At 54.0% G+C, this 21,526-nt stretch overlaps 6 protein-coding genes across 6 annotated transcripts; 4 read left to right on the top strand and 2 right to left on the bottom strand.

The window, feature by feature from the left end:
- The first annotated feature begins 1,216 nt into the window (after positions 1-1,216).
- BDP81DRAFT_194252 (metallopeptidase) lies at positions 1,217-4,171 on the top strand. The gene is made up of 4 exons (XM_060582457.1): positions 1,217-1,791; positions 1,960-3,691; positions 3,748-3,874; positions 3,932-4,171. The coding sequence occupies exons 1-4, from the start codon at positions 1,429-1,431 to the stop codon at positions 4,026-4,028; spliced, it is 2,319 nt and encodes a 772-aa protein (XP_060447579.1). The 5' UTR covers positions 1,217-1,428; the 3' UTR covers positions 4,029-4,171.
- An 896-nt stretch (positions 4,172-5,067) lies between these two features.
- BDP81DRAFT_447864 (CDP-diacylglycerol-serine O-phosphatidyltransferase) lies at positions 5,068-6,135 on the top strand (the record flags this gene model as incomplete). The annotated part of the gene is made up of 4 exons (XM_060592234.1): positions 5,068-5,143; positions 5,206-5,301; positions 5,435-5,628; positions 5,767-6,135. 4 exons carry the CDS (start codon positions 5,068-5,070, stop codon positions 6,133-6,135), a joined length of 735 nt encoding a protein of 244 aa, XP_060447578.1.
- Positions 6,136-6,670: 535 nt separating this feature from the next.
- Positions 6,671-9,207, bottom strand: BDP81DRAFT_447863 (threonyl-tRNA synthetase; the record flags this gene model as incomplete). The annotated part of the gene is made up of 4 exons (XM_060592233.1): positions 6,671-6,878; positions 6,937-6,993; positions 7,056-7,194; positions 7,248-9,207. 4 exons carry the CDS (start codon positions 9,205-9,207, stop codon positions 6,671-6,673), a joined length of 2,364 nt encoding a protein of 787 aa, XP_060447577.1.
- A 647-nt stretch (positions 9,208-9,854) lies between these two features.
- BDP81DRAFT_314128 (Gar1/Naf1 RNA binding region-domain-containing protein) lies at positions 9,855-10,566 on the top strand (the record flags this gene model as incomplete). The annotated part of the gene is made up of 3 exons (XM_060583968.1): positions 9,855-9,906; positions 9,973-10,073; positions 10,153-10,566. Coding segments are annotated over 3 exons (567 nt in total), but the record flags the coding sequence as incomplete, so codon positions are not given.
- A 3,180-nt stretch (positions 10,567-13,746) lies between these two features.
- On the top strand, positions 13,747-15,135 carry BDP81DRAFT_459574 (major facilitator superfamily domain-containing protein; the record flags this gene model as incomplete). Its single annotated transcript, XM_060593555.1, has 1 exon — positions 13,747-15,135. One exon carries the CDS (start codon positions 13,747-13,749, stop codon positions 15,133-15,135), a length of 1,389 nt encoding a protein of 462 aa, XP_060447575.1.
- Positions 15,136-15,486: 351 nt separating this feature from the next.
- BDP81DRAFT_392354 (PH domain-containing protein) lies at positions 15,487-18,464 on the bottom strand (the record flags this gene model as incomplete). Its single annotated transcript, XM_060587696.1, has 3 exons — positions 15,487-16,744; positions 16,811-17,636; positions 17,699-18,464. 3 exons carry the CDS (start codon positions 18,462-18,464, stop codon positions 15,487-15,489), a joined length of 2,850 nt encoding a protein of 949 aa, XP_060447574.1.
- Positions 18,465-21,526: the final 3,062 nt, after the last annotated feature.

The raw sequence follows: 21,526 nt of genomic DNA, 5'->3' as shown, positions 1-21,526 counted from the left end.
TTTTATCAAAGTGGATGTGAGAAACTTGAATGCGATGCGACAGCTGTGAGGTACGTACGGGCACCGAGAACGACATGAAGGAAGATGCAAATGAGCGATACTATCTGCAAGGAGAAGAGGCAAGGACTACACTACCTACTTCGTACATAGGTATTCTCGAATAAGGCGCTGAAGGTACCTACCTTACCTCAGGCAATTGAGCACATACCTTCGGTATCCGTACCTAGGTACCCTGACCTTCAATGGAAGTTTCAAGGTCCGTTATCTCTCAGGTTTGAGGTCAGGACGCTGAAGCCCATCATCTCCTTGCCCAGTTTTGTTTTTTACTCCATTTTCCTGGTCAACCACACCCCCGGTCGCAATCTCAATTCGTACTCATGTTTCCCACCCTCGAAACACAGCAACGTCATCGACGAATTCGCTGCCGGTTATCTGCCGACCAGCATGACTACCTGGCTTGTTAGCAGGCCTCTCATGCAAATGTACGAATCCACACGCAAATCTGGACATGGGCCCTGCCGCTGTGCTGCACCTCAATTTGCGCACCCGTTCGTGCTATGCTAGTGTACCTGCCTACAGCGCATCCGTATGCTGTCCCTCTTTGGACGCGCAAATCTGGATTTCGCTCCATGTCTAGCTGCATCTGTCGCTTCTCGAATGGAGACGGCATCAAAACTACGGATACGCTTGTCAGGCCGGCCCGTGAGACGTGAAGTGTGCACGTAGACGTGGACACCGAATGGACCACACCTCACTCCTTCTGGAGCAAGCGTCCGGACCTTGGACATTGCATACGCAGTACCGGTATTGCACACTTGCACACTTCCAATTAATTGTTGGACAACTTTTTTTGGTCACCTCCGGAGTTCCTTCCCAAGCACCCTTTCCCCCCCATCATCCCATCTCTCATCCCGTCCTCTCTCATCCCATCCTTGGACCTTGGTCTGTTCCCATACTTTCCCTGCAGAACACTTGCGCCCTTTTCCTTCTTCCTCTCTTGCATGCTCTTCTGCTGCGCTGCCGATTCTACCTTACGCCTCGCATCTGCTGCTTGTCAACTGTTGCTTCATTGCAGCCGCACTCCTGCGGATCCGTCCACGTCGCCTCCTTTCAAACGTCGCTCATCTTGCACCAAACACACACTCGTTGCAGATACCACTCGCTGATCAGTGACCCGATTCGAGGAACCCCCCGTTCGGGTTCGACTGCCGTTGGGACTCTACCTGTCCTCAATAACCTGCCTATCTTCCTCTGCTCATCTAGACAAACCCAATTCATCTCTCTGCTCCTCCATCCGTTGGACCCGAGCCAGCCCGACTCTACCAACTCGCATGATCTGCTCCTCCAGGACGCTGCACATGCCAAATCTTCTCTTGCTGAGTCTGTCACTCGTTTGCGGTTGAGCTATCGCATGCTCTATAAGGCACAATGGCTCCGTCCATTCTCAACTTCAGAGGACTCCGGCGTCGTTCGAAAGCCAGCTTCAAGACCGACCGATCAAACACCGATGTTTCTAGTGATGCCAGCAACATGACCACTCCCACTGCCACAAGCGGTGCCTCGACCCCGCCATCCATGGCTCAAGCCTCCGATTCTGCTCTCGATCTCTCAGTGAAGGACTCTAATGGTGGTAATCCTCAAGCTCGTCCACCGCTGCAACCCGTACCCAACTCCCACCGACACAGCGTCTCTGGTATGGCTGGCCTTGGCTCTCCTGTTGTGGGCGGCAAGTCGGCGTTGCCAATTTCTCAATTTGCGCCGCGAATTGCAAACATCATCGACAATGCCTGGGTAAGTGAAGTCAGCCATATGCATGGGCCGTGGCCCCGTGTGGTGTCACCTTTGCTTCTCCAATCATGCTCTCCGCGGCTTCGCTCAGACAGTCAGCCACAGACGTCCGCAATCGCGGTCACCAACTGCTAGCTGCAGCTTCCGAGCGCTCTGCTAACATTTGACAAGGTATACCAAAAGGTTCTCCTCGTACAAGGAACAATTGGAGACTCCTCGCAGCACTCACTCGACGGCACGGTTTCGGTCACACGACTCGACGACAACTTTCCACCAACATGTTGGCCCGCATGCAACTCCAATTTCAAGGCCCTCGTCTACCTGCAGCCAGGCCCCAATAAGATCCGCTTCGACTTCTCGAGTCCAAAGTTGCCCAACAGCTCGTCATCGAATCCGATTCACGCATCTTACTTGACGATACACATGTTGCCAGCGAACAATGCACCTCCGCTACAGCTCGCTATCGTGGTCGCCAAGGATTCTCCCGAAACCTTTGATGCTGTACCTACAAGGATCGAGCGGGAGGGCAACGATTTGGAGACGGCAGTCCGCAAATTCCGAATGGCCGCCTACCTCTGGCAAGCCTTCACAGCTGAGCAAATGTGGCGAAACAAACTTGGACGTCGTGTCTTTAGGTTTGAGGAGGAATGGACCGCCGGCACATCGAACCAGCGGGATCGCGAAAACGGAAACTTGCGCTCCGAGGCCAGAATTCATATTATCAGATCAGACAAGACGGTCGCCGAAATCCGAGACCTCGAGCTGGCGCAACAAAACGAGAAGGCGACCAAGAAGGGAGACCTATACGGAATAGCTGCCGAAGCGGTCAAACAGTACTTCAGGCCACTAGATGGCCAGAAGCAATACGTTTCCGTGTTGATGCTCGACACGCAATGGGATAAGGAAGCCAATGTGGTAAGGGGCCACGCGGCACTGGGCGGTAATGCAGGCGATCTGCACTTGGCCATTTTCGGGTCCCATTGCCTGCAAAGCTATCCCACGAGCTTCGAAGAAGTCGTCCCTGCATTTACGGATTGCACTCCGACTGACCTAGCCTATGTCGCCAACGACTGCAACCAGGCTGGCAGCTCTTGGGAGGCCGCCAATATCGGAATCGGTGCGCATTTACACGAGACAGGTCACCTGTTCGGATGTCCCCACCAGGAATCTGGCGTGATGCTTCGCGACTACCTTACTCTCAACCGCAGCTTCGTGACCCGAGAGGCATTTTGCACAAGGACCAAGTCCAAGGGGGCCCTGGTTCTTCAAGACGACGAGTGCGGTTGGCACCGCCTGGATTGCTTACGTTTCCGCGCGCATCCTTGCTTCAGGTTGCCAAACGATCCCCCCATGAACACTGACAACAGTGTCCATGCTTTTCCAGTTGAGAGCGGGAACGTGGTAGTAATGGCAGCGACCGGAATCGCGTTCATCGAGCTGTTTGCAGAAGACGATGATTTCTGCCGAAAATGGATTGAATATCCCCTCGAGAACAATTCGGTACAACGTCAACTGACTTTGAACGACCGCGAGCTACGCGAGAAGCTCCCAGAGAACAAGCGGAAGGGGCGGCTTAGGGTGTCTGTCAAATCGCATGGTGGTGGTTCCTTGGATATCGACGACTTCAAGAAGCTGTGCTCCAAAGAGTCTTCATTCAAGTTGACCCCGGGTCCGCTCGGCAAGACAGCTTACAGAGGGAAGCCCCTGGGCAACTCAGCCATGGATGACACTGAACCACAGGAGATCATTTTTGAGAGTGGCGGAAAACAGAACCGAGTGCTCTCTCGTATCATCTTCTACCATGGGTACGCAGTAGACGGCATGGAATTCGTATACGATGACGACACGACGCAATTATTTGGGAAACGCGGAGGCAAAGAGGGTGGCGATACATTCGATTTTGGTACGTCCTTCTTATCAGGGCTAATCAGCAACCATATACTAATAGATGCCCAACAGATATCCGCCGGGGTGAATACATCTCAGGCTTTTACGTCCGCTCGGGTGCTTGGATTGATGCAATCCAGGTCCTCACGAGCTTGGGTAGACGGTCGCCTATATTTGGCAATGCTCAGGGCGGATCTACGTAAGTCTGAAAACGCAACTATCATCTATTCACCGAGTGTCGCTGACCACCCGGCAGACATACTTTGATACCCCCAAGGGGATACACCATTTGCGGTGTGGCAGGCTCCTGCGGTGCATGGGTCGACGGATTTTCGATCCTCATTGTTCGATAAAGGGAATCAGTGGCGTTTCTGTCATTCTTACGAGCGGCAGCTGGAGATAAAACTTAATAGTATTTACGAAACAGGAGAAAGGATGGGAGGCTCAGCGCCATCCATCTATGTGGCATGGTTTCCTGGCTTGCGCCAAATCAACGACGGAAATCGCGCGTCATTGCTACCACTTCCTGGCGAAGCACGCCGAGACATACGCCTTACACTGAAGTATTGCGTCCCAAACTATGGCACGTTATCTTTGGTGGGCGAGCATCAACATAGGGGGATACTGGTCTCGGAAGACCTAGCAAGCGAGACAGACGCCTTGGACATGGACAAGACTACAGGACACGGTGAATTGGGTTCGCTGGCCACTTCGACGCAACAAGCGAAGGTGGTTTCTATAGCACATGAATAAGTGATCTGCCTCGTCGTTGTAAATAATACACGAAATGAATACACGGCTACATATATGAAGCTTAGACCTCGAAATAGCACGTGTCGCATTGACAGCCGCCTTCCTATGAGTCTCCAACCTGCCAAAGTTACCTTGACCATACGGAGTAAGGTACGTGAGTACGTATCGTCCCGTTTGCTGGCGGTGCCTGGACCGTGCGGTCTTCTTATGCCATGGTGAAAATCACGTGCACAGGACCTCGTGAGCTGGACCAGCTTCCCCGCTAGTCATCTTCAGGTCTAGAACGACAGGGCTATGACGGCATGTGCCTTCCCCAGCTATCCTAGTTGGCTTTGAGGCGGAAGAGTGTGACCGACTTACCTCATGCCTACCTACCTACCTTGCTTGCCCAGCACCTCCATTCACATTTCTTCCTGTACCTGCCTCCCACTCCACGAAACTGCTGCGTACAAAAAGTAGCTCAATCCCCTCGACCTCTTATCTCTCGGTCAACACCCTTCCCTTTAACGCCCACTGTCGAGATTCCCAAAGGACCGAGAAAAAATCACGAAGCTAAACGGCCATACCAAAAACATCGCTCTCCTCCGACAACGTCTTCATAGTTCACACTGCTAGCTCCAGGGAAAGCCCCGACCAAACATGTCGAAACGGACAAGCAGCGTAGCCACCAACGGCAAGGCAGCCAAAGATGCTGTCGACAGCTTTGCCGAGCCCAGTATGTTGCCCGCACCGCCCTCTTGAGATGCGACCTGAGCTAACCCATCGCTTTCAATGCAGCCTACGACAAGCAGAATCTCCTTCTCTCGTCCGATCCTGGTCACTTTTCTCTGATCCGCGCCCTCCACCTCGCCGACGCAATCACCCTCTGTAATGGTACGGTCTTACATATCCCCAGCCTCTTCCGCACATTGTCACAAGCGAAAAACGTCTTCCGAGACCGGATGCACCCCAAGGCGATAATAGTATATTTCGAGGAGAATATCAATGCTGACTTACTATGGAATAGGAGCTTGTGGTGTCATGTCAATTTTCACCTCTCTCCGCTACTGTCTCGGCGATCCCTCGTCCACCAGCACGCTGTACCTCGCTCTTTCCTTCCTGCCATTCGGCCTTTTCTTCGACTTCATGGATGGCAAAGTTGCGCGGTGGAGAAAGAAGAGCGGCATGATGGGCCAAGAGCTTGATTCTCTGGCTGACCTGGTACGTTCCCAAGCGACTAAGTTCTTTTACCCTAGGTCGATTGCCTACGTCTAGAACCCTAGGCAGACATTGAAGGATCTCTGCGGACGGAATTGCGTTGGAAAAGGCCATTGGAGACACGGCTAACGTATGGCATAGATCTCTTTCGGCGTCGCTCCTGCGTCTGTGGCCTTTGCCCTTGGCTTGCGCACACCCATCGACCACCTTTGCCTGACTTTCTTTGTCCTCTGCGGCCTCACTCGCCTCGCTCGCTTCAACGTAACCGTCGCCGCTCTTCCCAAGGACGCAACTGGAAAAAGCAAATACTTCGAAGGCACTCCCATCCCTACGAGTCTTGGCCTCGACGCTGTGATGGCGTACTTGGTGTCTCAGCGTTGGATTCTCCAGGACCTTCCTCTCGGAACATGGCTGTCGGGAACTGCTCTGGAATTCCACCCCATTGCTCTTGTGTTCATCGTGCACGGATGCCTCATGACCAGCAAGAGCATTCATATCCCTAAGCCTTGAGCGTGTGTCTCTTCGCTGTTGCGGACACACATGGAGCTAAGTAAGCAAGAGTCTGTCCTGGTCCTGGAGACTTGCTTGCTTGCGCCCCCGATTCGTGTTCCAAGGCAAAAAAAAATGAGAATGAGAGGGGAGCGGGTATGATCTGTCTGTGCAGCGAGAACAAGAATCATGAACTAGCCTTTCGCTGCGGAAGTATACGAGGCGAGGCCATGGGTGAACAACACGGAGCGGGAACTATTAGTCGAGTAGACTAAAGAAACGAACGTCTGTAGCACAGAGATACACATCTAAGCGCGCACGCGAAAATACAATACGCATAATACCCCAAATTCTACAACCAATTGCTTTCCTTGTCACTCGATTGTAGTCCATTGCATCATTCGGAACTCAAGTTTTCGTATTTTGTTTCCACATCCAGGGATACGATTTGCGCCTCTAGTCTAGGCTACAAATTGCAAAATGTTTCACCACCCACCCAAACACCATCTTCAAAATTCATTTTGTCATGAAAAAAGCCATGCTCCGTCTCTTACGTTCATGCCTTGTCCTCCTTGGGCTTCACCACGGAGGGGAATGGGTTATAGGTGCCGCGCTCTTCGCGCAGCTTCTTGATCTTCTCAACGGCCTCGGCAACGTCAACGGGCTTACCACGGTCCTGGCTTGAAGTGTCATCACGGTAGCGGATGTTGACCTGCTTGTTCTTCATCTCCTCGTCACCAACGACGAAAATGAAGTTGTATTGGCTACGCAAGTTAGTATAACCCACTCCAATAGCAATGCAGGGTGTTTGTTTGTCCGTACCTCAACTGAGCGCTGCGAATCTTCTTGGGCAACGTGTTGCCGGAAGTGTCGACATCGCTGGAGAGGTTTGAGTTAGCGAAAACATTCCACATCAATGCGGGGAGCGGAAGACTACTTACACCCACATGCCCTGCTTCTTGAAGGTAGCTTGGACTTCCTCGGCGTACTCGACGAAGCCCTTGCCAACAGGGATGACCATGATTTGCCTAGGGCTGAGCCAGAAGGGCCACTTTCCGGCAAAGTGCTCGATGAGAATACCTGTGACACCGACATCAGCGATACTCAAGCGATATACCATCTGCAATTCTTACCTGTGAATCTCTCAATGGATCCAGCCATGGCACGGTGGATGATGACGGGGCGCTGGCAGCCATTTGTCAAAGGCTTGATGACGCGCTTCTTCTCCTTCTCCTCGCCAGTGCCGGCAGCTGAGTCGATGATGGCTTGAGGGTCCTTGGCCTTGAACTCGGGGACCTTGGGAGCGGCAGGGGCCTCCTCTTCCTTAGGCTTGGTGTTCACTTCCGCTGAGACGTACTCAAGACCGAAGCTCTGAGGAAGCTGGAAGTCCAGCTGAATGGTGGCACACTGCCACTCACGGTTCAAGACGTCCAGGATCTTGATGTCGATCTTGGGGCCGTAGAAGGCGCCATCACCCTCGTTAATAGTCCACGGCACACCGCCATCTGTGGCGGAGAACTCGTCAAGTGCCTGCTTCAGCATGTCCTCCGCCCTGTTCCATGTCTCAAGCTCTCCCAAGTACTTGTCTGGGCGAGTGGAGAGACGGAGCTTGAAGGTGAAACCAAGCAGGCCGTACATCTCGCTGAGGAAGTCAAACAAGTCGCTGATCTCAGACTTGATCTGATCTTCTCTGCAGAAGATGTGAGCGTCGTCCTGCTGGAATCTGCGCACACGGGTGAGGCCGGACAAGGCACCGCTGGCCTCGTTGCGGTGAAGGACTCCAAAGTCAGCAACACGCCACGGCAGCTGGTGGTACGCCTTGGGGGTGTGAGCGAACATGAGGCAGTGACCAGGGCAGTTCATGGGCTTCAAGCCGAACTTCTCCTTGTCGACATCGAGGACGAACATGTCATCCTTGTAGTGGTCCCAGTGGCCGGAGATCTTCCACAATTCTGCGTTGTACATGTTGGGGGAGATAACCTCGTGGTAGTCGCGTTTGAAGTATTGCTCCTTGATGTAAGCCAGGAGGGTGTTGTAGATACGCGCACCGTGGGGCAGCCACATGGCACTGCCGGGGGAGAGCTCGTGGAAGAAGAAGAGTTGCTGGTCCTGGCCCAACTTGCGGTGGTCACGGGCAGCTGCCTCCTCAAGCCACTTCTTGTGCGCAGTCAGCTCCTTTTTGCTGGGGAAACTGACACCATAGACTCGCTGCAGCGAGTCATTCTCCTGGTTACCGAGAAAGTAGGAAGCACTGTTCTTCATGATGCTGAAAGCCTCGATACGGTCGGTGCTGGGAACGTGGGGTCCACGGCAAAGATCGATCAAAGGACCATTGCGGTAGACAGTGGTCTTGGTACCATCGGGAATCTTGTCGTTGATGATGTGTTGCTTGTACTTGTTGTAGCTGAACATCTCCAGCAGCTGCTCCTTGGTAAGCTCAAGACGCTCAAACTTCTGCTTCTCCTTCACAATCGATCCAACAAGGGACTCGAGGGGCTTCCAGTCGCTAGCCTGGACAGAAGCGCCGCCGGGGAGCGCCATCTCGTAATAGAAACCGTTATCGACCGGGGGACCGATGCACAGAGAGCATCCGAATCTCCTCTCACAAGCCTCGCCAAGAATGTGTGCAGAGCTGTGCCAGAAGACCTGCTTGCCCTGCTCGTCGTCAAAGTTCACCAACTCCAACTTGCAGCTCTTCTCCAGGGGTCTATCCAAGTCCCACAACTGGTTCTGGTCGCCGTCAAGTCTTGCGACAACGGTGCGCTTGTACAGGCTGTTGGAGATGCTCTTCGCGATTTCGCCGGGGGTCGTTTCGTAGCTGGTGCCCTGGCGGATAGAGCCGTCGGGCATGGTGATGGTGATGGCCTCGCGTGGCCTGCTGGCGAGCTCTTCATCGTACTCCTTCTTCAACTTGTCGAAAAGGTCGAGTCTCTTCTGGAGGAAATCGGGGGGAGGGTTGAGTTCGAGGGGTCCGGCCGAGGCATCGCCTGCATCCTTGGCCTTCTTCTCCTTCTTGGGCGCCTTGTCCTTGTTAAGGGCGACCTTCTTGACGCCCTCGGTAACGGCCTCGACGGCCTGCTTCGCGGAATCCATAATGTCGTCCAATTGAGCGGTCGCGGTGGGCGTGAGAAGAGTATGGGTTGGGAAGAATGAAGGCACACGAAGGTCGAATTTCGTGTCAAACAAATTTGGGCGAAACACAGCAAAGCAACCCCGCCAAAGCCTACGGTGAGTCAAACAAGGTGTTCGGACGACCTTCTGGTGGTGTCTGGCCCGCACTCCCTGCAGTGGCACCCACCACCCCGCCAATGGCCCTCAAGTGAGGCAGGTGGGCTGGAAGCAGTCGGGTGGCACTGGCCGTTGGAAATTTTGGCGGGGTCACCCGGAAGGGATTGTTCCGGCCCGCCAGCTGTAGCCAATGAGGTAGCTCGATTGGCCTGCACCACAATTTGGTCGCTGGGAAATTTTCTGTCGGCTACCCGATGGCTTCGATTTTTCAATAGCAGCACGAAGCACTCAGTACACGAGCAGCTCCGAACGACAACCCGCCAATCCACATATCAACATGTCATTCGGACGAGGAGCTCCGCGCGGTCGCGGCGGTGGTGGTTTCAGTGGTCGCGGCGGCGGCGGTTTTGGAGGTATGCAATGACTTTCGCATTTCCTTATTCCAATGCACTTGCAGATTGGCTCTGTCTGGTGACGGAAATTTCAAAGTACAATACTAACTTGACTTCACAGGCCGTGGTGGCTTCCAGAACAGAGACATGGGCCCGCCCGCGACGATTCTTGGTATGCTTTCTCACCTTCCCGCTGTCTTGTACTACAACAGTACTCTAACCGTCATTTTTTGTGTAGAGATGGGCAAGTTCATGCACGCTTGTGAAGGCGAGATGATCTGCGAGAGCATCAACCCCAAGGTCCCTCACTTCAACGCCCAGATCTTCCTCGAGAACAAGGTGCGACATCTCCTTGGGCGATTCTAATCTCGATTCAAGAAGCGAAAGAAGAAGAAAAACTCGACTGACATTTTTACAGACTGCCGTTGGCAAGGTCGACGAAGTCCTCGGACCCATCAACCAGGTTTACTTCACCATCAAGCCCTCCGAGGGTATCCAAGCCACTTCCTTCAAGGAGGGCGACAAGTTCTACATCGGATCCGAGAAGCTCCTGCCGTTGGAGAAGTTCCTGCCTAAGCCGAAGCCTCCCCCAGGTGCGCCCAAGGTCAAGCGTGCCGGCCGTGGTGGCCCGGCAAGAGGTGGTCGTGGCGGCCCCCGTGGTGGCTTTGGTGGCCGCGGAGGTGCTCCCAGAGGCCGCGGCGGCAGTGGTTTCGGTGGTCGTGGAGGCGGTCGCGGCGGCGGCGGCTTCGGTGGTGGCCGTGGTGCGCCGAGAGGAGGTGGTGGCTTCGGCGGCGGCCGTGGTCGGGGTGGTTTCAGCAGAGGAGGCCGGTAGGCCATGACTGGAGTTTTCAGCTTCAAAGTCTGAGTAGGGGAGGGTTTTATCTGTTGGACTACGACTCTGGCGTTCGGGTTTGCTTTGCTTTCATATCGGGCCTGGCGATAGGGGTTCGAGGCTACATGTACATCATCCACTGTGGTCAACCAAAAAATAGAGAAAAGTCTTGATTGAAAGTGTCGGACAGTTCACGACGGTCACGGCCTCATATCTGCGATGGACTGTTTGAAGTCTCTTAGCCACTAGTGTGACCTCTCTGCTAGGTCTCGCGGACGAGCCAATTAGTTCTGGCCATCTCTGAGAAATAAAGTTGATGAATAACTGAGACTAGTAGTGCTCATCTCTTCAAGTCGGGGCCGTCGCTCTTTTGGCCAACCCCTCGCCGGCTAGTGTTGAGAACGCATCTCGCCTTTTCTTAGTTTAGTGATCGTTTCCATGCGACAACAACCGCAGACAGTGCAAACAGCAAAGATGAGATTTAGCAGAGCAGCGAATGAAACAGTAGAAACATTGCATGGCGGTGTAGTCGCGTTCGTCATTGCGCCGTGCACTTCATCATCAGTAGGCGACGAAGTCAAGTTCACTGCGGAAAATGATTAGACTACTAGGTTGTTAGCAGTGGATGCGCATACCTTCCTCCACCTCCAAGTGCGTCGTCAATTTCATATGCTTGCTGCCTTTGCCGCGCGTTTCTCAACTGCCAGATCAAAGAAGAAAACTACTTAGTTACTTAAAGTTAATATAAGAGAATGAGTGGCTTGGTTCCTACCTAGGCAGCCGGTCTAGGACGGAGAGTCTAAGCGGCTTCCGCAGCCCCGCTGTTACCTTTCTGCAATGAGGCTGAGTCTCTGACGGAATGTCATTTCCAAAAATATCACAACGCCTTTCATTCCAGTCGTCCCACCACCGGCAATGACTGCAAGCCAGATTTCGAGCACACCATTGACGACTTACCGTTTTGGAGATTTACGATTGAGTTCCAATGCCATGTTCCCTCTCGGGCTCGGCACCATTTTGTCTCCTCTTTCCCCCACTCATCTTCATACCCATAGTGTAGTCACTTCACTTCCTCGCAACTCAGCCACGAATTTCGTATCGGATCAACTCTTTCTGACAACTCTGACCCGTTAGTAGGACAGAGTTCGTTTCTCATGTCAGCTCAGCACGAAATAACGTTGACTTTGATCCGAGACCCGCCAATATGATGGCACTTGTCGTACTAGACCACGAGTTCCGCCTCATTCGTACGGTACCACGGAAGTTCCCTCAAGCGGTCTGGGGCGTTCACGAAGGATCTCTGTTGGTGGCGCGGTTCTTTGACAAGTGGGGTCTGATTTACACCGTTGGCGCCAATCCCCCATCCTCCTTCGCATCAGCCTTGCTTGTTTACCGAGATCCCTGTCACAACGTCGTCTATCTATTCATGACCCAAGGCAGTTGAAGCATTGCTGAACATCAAAAGCACATTTGATTGTCTGTATACTGTTACCCTCTGGTGTCTCTCTTGACGAATACCTAGCCATCCGTAATCGTGGGTTCTGGGTACTAGTAATAGCCCTGACAACCCGATGGAGTGCATTGAATAGGATGCCACCGCGTGTGTCCATAAAATGCTGGTGCGATCCAAAGACGAGTGTCGATTTGACACACTAGTCTAATGTGCCGGCAAGATGCATATCTTGCATGCCGCCTACCGATGGTCACCCGAAAATAAGAGAGACATGCATCAAGATCCCCCCTAACGTGTCTGCCTCGAGCAGCAAACACCTCAGCTCAGATGAACAAGCATTGACACTTTTCTTAGACAAGCTCCAGTAGCCTTAAACGAGCTCTTCGAGACGCGGGACCGCGGAGAGGCAGTGGTCTGCTGCGGCGCCCTGATCAAGGCCCATGCCCATGACCAAAAGGATAATAACTGCCTACGCCAGCCCCCTTGCGAGTGCCATCGTCAGCATCCACCAGGGATCGGTAGCTCAAGCTTTGAAGTGGACACTCATTTGTCGAGTCGTTCAAGCTACCAAGGAAAGTAACCAAGGTTGGGCAAGTGTGTCTCGTTCAATGCCCGATCCTGTGTTGTCTGTATCTCGGGCTGCTCTGCGTGCCCCTACAAGCAAATGTTCATCTATCAAGGCCTACCCGCACCTGATTTGGACTGGTAATCGGCCTCCTCTGCTCCCTTTCTCCTACTCCATCTTCCTTTTTTTCATTTGTATTGGCGTTGCTTTCTATTCTCACACCTTTAACTACCTGTGCTTCACTATTCGCTCCGTGTTGCCGCCCCTAAGATAGAGTCCAGTCAAATATTGAAAACTGGATGACCATACTCTACTACTCAGCGGTTTTCACCAATGAATATTCTTAATACATACCGACATGAGCAACTCAAGCACCACACACTCACCGTCTATTACTCGCACACCGACGACAGCATGGGAAACACGAAACGCAGACGAGGCCATGCAGAGGGTGGCGGACGTCATGATAGCAGTCACAGAGTCCTTTCGACAACAGTTCCGAGAAGAACATGCCAATGATAATAGGCCATTCGGGCCCAACGGGCCTGGGAACTTGAGCTGGCGGACTTCGGCTCCGGTTCTCGTCTCCCCTATTCTTTCTGACGACGGCGTGAGCCCGACGAACTCTCATTACTCTCGGCCAAGCACAGCTCCCTCGGCCCTCGATATCTCGAGACACGATGCCGTATTGCCTGTATCGCCTACCTCCTCTCGTGACCCGACTACGTCGCCGCTTTCACGGACCATGATGCTAGGAGCGTTGTCCGTTCCCCGACATCCGACTACAGATATCACACACCCATCCAACGAACCGGAAACAAATGCCCAACAACCAGCGACTTCGACGCCGTTGGTAAAGCCTACCACACTACCGAGAGGGTCAGGTCCAGAGGCGCTCGAGCATCCTTCAGAGTACCCAGACTTATTCGAGGCCGCCAGAAGGATAGTCTTCACACAACGATTCAGGTCCTCAACGGAGGCAACGCCCCTCAACAGACCCGGCGAGAAATCCAGGTACCCCGAAAACGAGGAACGCATCTCCTGGGCCCTACAAAACACAACGTACCCGGAAGAGCCCCTCCTCCGAGAAATACCGCCAGAGCCTCTATCGTCCGCAAAGGAGTCCTTCCTCGTAGCCGTCGTCAGCCTCTACCAACTCCTCATGTTCGCCAGTCTCGCCCAGGCCATGGCACCGGCCCTCGCCATCGCCGAGTCGTTCCCGGATCTACCGAGCGGCCAGCACTCGTGGTTCACCGCGGCCTATACACTCACCATAGGGGCCTTTGCCCTCCCGTCCGAACGCCTGGGCAACGTCTTTGGCCGCAAACGCGTCATCATTGTCGGATGTCTCTGGTTCGCGCTCTGGAGCCTCCTCGCCGGCTTCTCCGTTAGTGTCCAGAACGGTGCGGCGAACGGCACCGCCTACTTCTGCTTCTGCCGTGCCATGCAGGGTCTCGGGCCGGCGCTCTGCATACCCAACGGCTTCTCCGTTCTCGAGACGACTCTGCCGCCGAGCCAGAGGAAGGACATGGCACTCGCGTTCTTCAGCGTCGCCGCACCCGTAGGCTTCGTAGTCGGCGCCGTAATGTCCTCTCTCTTCGCCTACAACGATTCCTGGGAATGGTCCTTCTTCGTTCTCGCGGCCGTCAACGTTTCCGCCGCAGGTCTCAGTCTCCTAGTCGTCCCACGACAAGGCCCCCGGAAACCCGCATACGCTCACACCATCTGGGTTCAGCTCGACCTATCCGGAACCCTCCTCAGCAGCAGCGGCCTCATCCTATTCAGCTTCGCATGGAACCAAGCACCTGCCGTAGGCTGGCGCACACCATACACCTACTTCATCCTCATTATCGGCACCATGCTCCTCGCCGCCTTCCTCTACAACGAGACCGCCGCCGCGAACCCCTTACTCCCGCTGCGCGCCATGACCTCGAGGCCGAACCTGATCCTGGGCTGCACGGCAGCGGCGTGGGCTTGCTTCGTCCTCTGGGCCTTTTACGGCTTCCAAGCCGTCGAGGTCCTCCGCAGTTGGAATCCGCTCCTCGCCAGCGCGGGATTCGTGCCCGTCGCCGTCGAGGCTGTAGCGGTGGGCCTGCTGCTGGCGTATCTGATGCCTGGAGACGAGGTATACTGGGCTTTCCTTGCCGCCGTCCTATCCTTTTTACTAGCGTCCATCCTCATGGCTACGGCACCCTCCGATCAAACGTACTGGGCAAATACGTTCGTCAGCACCTTGTTCGCTTCGCTTGGGATGGTCTCGACTACGCCACTCGCTACCATCCTGCTTAGACAAAACCTGGCAGAGGGGCAACAAGGAGTCGCGAGTGGTCTGGTTTTGGCTGTGTCGAGCTACGGCATGTCGCTAGCTTTTGGAATGGCGAGAACCGTAGAGGTCCAGGTTAATCCAGGTGGCGTAGCCAAGCTGTCCGGGTTCCATGGAGCCCAATATCTTGGGACCGGACTAGGTGGCCTGGCAGTAATATGTGCGACAGCACTCCTAGTGCTTGTAGTAAAGTTCAGAGGTAGATCTGACGAAGACGAATACGCCTAGGAAAAACAGAATTTCAGCGTCTCGAAAGGTTTGGATATCATTTGCATTGTGCTGGAAATCGCCAAGTAGATGAATAAAATAATGTCAAAATGAAAATGGGGGTCGGCACCCTCATTGCTCTTCCAGCGCATTGCTCCCCTGAGCACTCATTTTCCATCTTCGGTCACATTGGGGACTAGGAAATTCGACAAAAGAAACCCATGCCATTGTAGTCAATCACATGGGATGGAACGCGAACAACCAGACCCATCCCCTATTCCAGTGCCCCCAGTCGTACGTCCGAGTCATTTTCCCTCCCAGCCGATCCTGTACTCCAGTTCATTTGCCACGTCTTCTCCTCGACGTCTAGCTTCAACGTCTAGCCTCAACCGCTGGCGTACCCTTTGGGTATTCACCTGGGATATGCAAGTTGGAAATCGTCGGTACGCTGTCGGTTCTGAGAGTGCCGGAAGTCGGGCGAATGGCAGACAATTGTTGATGCTGACGAGGCACGTCCTGGCTTGTCGCCGTCGACGCTTTGTTAACGCCAGAGAACCCATTATGATCAGCCTCCCTGGTTTGCGCATGGCCGTTGCCCATGCCAACAATGGGAATCACATTGACATGACCTGCAGATCGTTCACCTGACGCGTAGTACTCGCTCGTCTCTTGCTGGTCGACGCCGCGGTTGGACAGGCCTGAGGAGGCTTTCCCGTTGCCATTCATCCATTGCCCATATTGGCTGTTGCCGCCTGGTGTCTCGAGGCCACGGTCATATCCACTGACATTGGAGACAGGCCTAGACTCATCGTCGTAGTTGCCAATAGCGCCAACTTGGCTCTGCACCCGCTGTTCCTCAGCTCCAGGTACGAACACTGCCTGATGCCCACGGCTGCCGGATTGAGATCGGCGAATCGTTTCGCTGGTATAAGGGTTGACTCCATCTTCCTGAGCCTGCTGGGACAACTCGGCTGCATGGGAGGGCATTTCTTCCATGGGAGTCCGGTCTGAACCCCCGTAACCTGTAGGATGTTCATTCGATCCGTGATAAACGCCTAGCATGCTTCCAGGGAGAGCGTATGCTTGCGCGGCGGCGTCACGATCAGAGTTGTCAAATCCGGAGCTTACACTAGATGGCGAAAGAGGTGCCTGTAAGCCTCGCTGTGCGTTGACTTGGATGTCGGATGGGAATCGCCCACCTGCTTCGGGACGGCGGACGTCTTGTCGCGAACTCGTGCTGGCTGCGACCGCCGTGTCGGCCGAGAATGGCTCGTCGTCGTCGTCGTCTTCTAGAACACCATCGCTGCTAGTGGAGCGTTGCGAAGACTGGCTGAGACTTCGAACATGGCCGCGCACAAATTCGCTTCTTTCTTGCGGCGACCTCTCGGTAAGAACCTTGATATCTTCGTACCAAGCCATCATTGTATCATGGCTCTCGGCGCGGAAGACCCATGTGTGTCCACGGTGCATTGATCCCGTCTGGCGACCCTTGAGGATAAATTTGTTGGATGATCCTCCTTCGCTGGAGTGCGAACCTAATTTCTGCTCTGGAAGATATAAAGACATGACGGGGGCCTGGCCCTTGTCTGCGGACTTGAATTCATGAAGATGAGTCGATGAAAGTACATACCTGTGGCCGATAGTGTCAGTAACGCGTTCTTGATGATAGTGTGAACGTACTTGGGGATTCACTTACCAGCCAGCTGTGTAGCTTTTGAGGTATTTGCTCTTGCGCTCGAGCAATCCAGCGCGAATCTCCTGGCACCCAACGTGCTCCCGGCCGGGATAGTGGATGTGTTCGGCAGAGCGGATGGGGATGTTGGGGTCCACGAACTGATCGTCCTTTTGAACGAAATGCGACCACTCGAAATCCTTGGGCATTGAGATTGGGCCAACGCGCAACTCTTCAATTGCTCCGTACGCAGCATCAGACTCGCGCTTGAGTATGCCAGCATAGGCATTATAAGCCTTCTGAATTTCACCAACCACGATAGCTTCCAGCTCCCGGCCAGAGTTCTCCAAGTTCAAGTAAGCCTGGTGCAAGTAGTTTTCCTCGTCGATCTGGCGCTCGACTTGTCTGTCCACCGCGAGCCGCAACAGGTAAGGATCTTGCTTCCCAGTCGTCAGCGATGGGTCGAGGTCGGTCTGGCCCAGAGTATCTTGCAGAGCCTTGACGGCCCTTCGGGTACTGTCCATCTCCTTTTCAACGGAATTCTTGAAATCTCCAGAGAGGTTTTTGATCTCCTTGATCTTCTGGTGGAGATCGTTTCTCAACCCAGCAAGAGCTAGGATAACATCCTCTTCAATCTCCTTGGCCTTGTTCGATTCTAGGATGGCGCCCTTGTGGTAAGCACGCAGTATTTGCAGCGCATCGTCGATGCCTCCCGAGTTCAGGAAACCCGGAGGGCTGGAGATGTTGTTGGCAACATTGGCTAGCTTCACCAGTGACTTGGACTTGTGCTCGTAATGCGTCTGAATTTCGCGAAAGTATGCGATAAGATCCTTGAGAATCTTCCGCCAAGCTACAAAATCATGTTAGTCTCTAGTGTACCCCGTAGCTCACCAGCACCACGAAAAATCTTACACTGGAATCGATTGGCCAGGGCCTCGGTCGGGTTCCCAGATGTTGGGACCGGGCAATGAAAAGCGCTGTGCACCTCATCTGCGTCGTTGGAGGACTGCAGAGCCAGGCTGCGAACGCTACCAGCCTTCATGCTCCGGCGACTACTGCTCCGCTTCAGACTGCCATTTCTGCGCAGCGAGTTCTTCTTCTTGAGGGTATTGTGGCGTGAGGGGAGGTTCAGATGATCGTCCCCATTGTTGGAGACGAAGGAGTTGGACCGCGGCATGTTGGAAACGTCAATGATGCTGCTTCCTCTTTGACTTGCATCCCATTCCTCTGTGAACTTGCCCTGGGTGGTAGCGGAGGGTACGACTAGGTTGTTGTTGTTGTAGTTTGAAGCAGCAGTCGGGGGATCGTAGTATGCACCGTCACCTCCTTGTGGGAAGTGCTGTGTTTGGTGGCTGACGGATTGCGAGTTGGCAAGAGTGTTGTATTGGGTTTCTTGGTCCCCGTCGTACGGCAGAGGAGCGGCGTTCTGAGGGGTAGGATATGTAGATGCGCCGGAAGCGGGAGAGTTGTAGGACGAGGAGGAGGAGAGCTGAGGTGGTTGTTGAGGGAAATAGGACGAGGTGCGATTTGAGTTCCTGTCGGCCGCAGCGCCATAGGCAGCTCTGTCCATGTCTTGTGTAGCTGGTTCCCTGTAGGAATCGGGATCAGCGATGTGCGGCGCGTGGTTGGAGTATGCCTTTGGCGTGGGTGTAGACGGAGGCGGGGATCTGGCAGCCATTGTTGGCGTTCTTGAGACGAAATACGCAGTAGGTACTCTTGTATTCTGTGAGGTAGGGAGACCGAGACACGCCGGGAGGCCGGTGTTAACCTAAACGACAGCTACGACTCAGACTAGCGCAAGGTATCAACTGTGATGCTGGCGTCGGAAGGGGTCGCCGGTGGACTTTTAGACGGCTTTAGACAGCTTTAGCGCGACGAAGGAGGGGGGACGGACGGGTCGATAATGGGAGGGTGGTTAGTGTATCCAGTTGCGGTGTGCTTGACGCAATGTTTGTAGGAGAGAGTAGTCTTGGGCTCAGACCAATGTCGTCATAGAGTACGTTCGAGTCGTAGTGGCGGCTACCGATTTGGCTCGGTGGAATGCTGATGTGTCTCGGAGGTTGGTTGCGCACCTTTGGGATTTGCGCGAACTGCTAGTTGCTGCAAAGGTGGTGATGACGGGAGCGTGCCGGACGTTGCAGGCTTGACGTTGGCACGTAGGTAGGAATAGAGAGGGGAAAAGAGAGGAAGAGGGAGAGAAATGGATGGAGAGAGAGGTGCCACGATTGACGTTTGTAAGAACAAGATGGGGTTTGCTGGTGTTGCGCAGGATTGCTATCAATACCAGTACGTAGTAATCGAGGTAAGGCAAGGTAAGCACAAGCACCTTGACAGCGCGGGACGGGACAAGAATGAGCGAAGACGGGGAACGAGGATCGAGGGCGAAGCGTCACGCGTGAAGGAGTGGGAGACAGCCCGAAAGTCAGGTAATTAGGTTCCCTGAGCCGGGGGTGTTTGCACGCCCAGCTTCCCACTTTGACCCGGGGTATCGCAGTCTCTGGGCACCCGCGTCGACGGATACAGACATTGCAGGACAGGGGGGCAAGGTGAGCAGGGTGTGCCATGTGCTTTCCAAGTTCTACCTTGCCTTTTCTCTTTCCGCATTTCTACATATTCCACTTTGTATCCGTACAGAGACTCCGTACTGACTACGATATCTGCGTGCAATAGGAGCATCCCGTGTCAGAACCGACGTGCATCGTCGTCCTGTCTCTGGACCGTTGCTGGAAGCTTTGCGCCGAATCTGATGTTTCCGACTGTCACTACCCGTGCTGCACTTCGATAGGTACCAAGTTGTGCGCGCGGGTGCCGCTGCAAGAACCTGGGCAGGCCGCAAGCCGCAAGCCGCAGCGCACCTCAACACGGACTGACGAATACCTGGCAAGGAGCTGTGCTGCGCCTGCAGGGTGCCCTCGCCGACCTAGCGCAGCTGGACCCTGAATTGCGCGTCTACTTTGGGGGATTGGGATCGTCCACTCTAAGGCACCTTGGGTAAGTGGTAAAGTAAAGTACCTTGAGACATTTGACCCGTATGAACTTGCAACAGCGGCCTCCAGCTATTACATAGGTAGGTACCTAGAAAGGTGAGTGAACCGTGATTGCCTCGGACGAAACACCAAGGGGGCATCGCCATCTACGGCCTGGCCTGTCGACTGCAGTGTCACCAATCATTCCAACACATCACGGGCTTTCTTACCAGTAATCCAGTCTCTCATCTGGTCCCTCTTGCAAAACACATTTCATCACTTTTGTTGCTTTTGTATACACAGTCATGGAGCGAAAGACCATCCCAAGTCGCACGCACACGGGATGAGAACTGTCTCTTCCTCTTATATTTGACTAGCTAAGTAAATCTCACTTTGGTGACATTGCCTCATTTCCTCTTAGACTGGTCGCAAAGAGTCACCACGAAAGCCAAGAAAAGCTCCCAGCGCTGCGCGTCAAACCCCGTCGATGACGTAGCCGCTCCTCTCCAAAACCACCAAACGGGTGACATTCGCTGCTACCTCACAACCAACACCCGGTCCCGTTTCCTTTCCAAATTCCACATCACTCTCTACCTATTGATACCTTCCTTACCTTACGTTAGTACGGATAGGTGATCCCCATTCCCAGTCTCCCTCCCCTCTGCATGTTCGTAGCTCGACGGATATCCGCCAACCCGTTCTTAGTCGCCCGCGTCAAATCATCTTCATCATGGAATATGCTGTCACTACCTCTACCAGAGTAGCAGCACTATCCTCCCACCTTGAAGGACGTGACGCATCCGTCTCACCCGGCCGGGCCGTCCAGTCTCCCAATCCAGAGAAACACATCAACCATTGAACCAACAAGCCTGAACCGTTCCAGCTGAACCTGAAGTCCCCAGCCCAATCAGCGCCAACCGCAGCACACAACCACCCGAGCTTAATCGAGGTCACGATCGTCTCACCCCCCCCTCCCTTCCCCCAGCCAAGCGTTGTTTTCAAAAATTGGTAGCCGATTGCCAAGTACCTTGCCCCGACTTTCCCATCAATCAACCATCTTTTTTTCCTGTTTTATTTCCCCGTGCTCGTCGCATCTTGCCGCAAACATAACCCCCGAGCCCCCCGGGGCCGATGGAACTCGGCATGCCCGAGCATTGCCTCCAAGGTCAAGCTGACGGGAGCGTGTGGCGGCGCGTGTGGGGGGGGGGGGGGGGGCATTTCCCCTCGGATATTCATCAACCCCCTTCACCCGCTTTAGTTCAATAACGGTCGACAGTGGCGAGTGCAAAACGTTTCTTCAATTAAACGGAATCTTCATGCACAGGATCACCTCGAACAACACGCATCAGTACTGTGCTAAGCGGCTACTGAGTGCATCAGACGGGTCTGCGTGGCACAAGGTAGCCTGTATCACATGCTATCTTGACACAGTCCAAGGCGCCGCCTCACTGAGACCAGATGCTCTCCCCCAAAGACGATTTGCGGTATAATCAACTTCACTTCCTCACACCATCACATACGACCATACCCATTGGAAAACTCGGGATCCCGTCCGCTCTCCCATAGATAAGCCAATGAGGGCCGGATTAGTAGTTGGGTCGGTGACGACCAGCGAATACCTGGTGTTGTATGTTTTTGAAGTTTTGTTCGTTGATGATGGATGGGATGGGAGGTGGACCCAGGACTCCGCCGTGGGTGGATCTATGTTGGGGCTGTTGAGTTGTGTCCGGATACCTCGTCTTGTGTGTCTTTTGGGTTTGGTTCATTGTTAACT

Source organism: Colletotrichum phormii (assembly GCF_030913505.1).
Source record: "Colletotrichum phormii strain CBS 102054 chromosome Unknown BDP81scaffold_6, whole genome shotgun sequence".
Classification (NCBI taxonomy): Eukaryota; Fungi; Ascomycota; class Sordariomycetes; order Glomerellales; family Glomerellaceae; genus Colletotrichum; species Colletotrichum phormii.
This window is presented reverse-complemented; position numbering and strand designations above follow the sequence as displayed.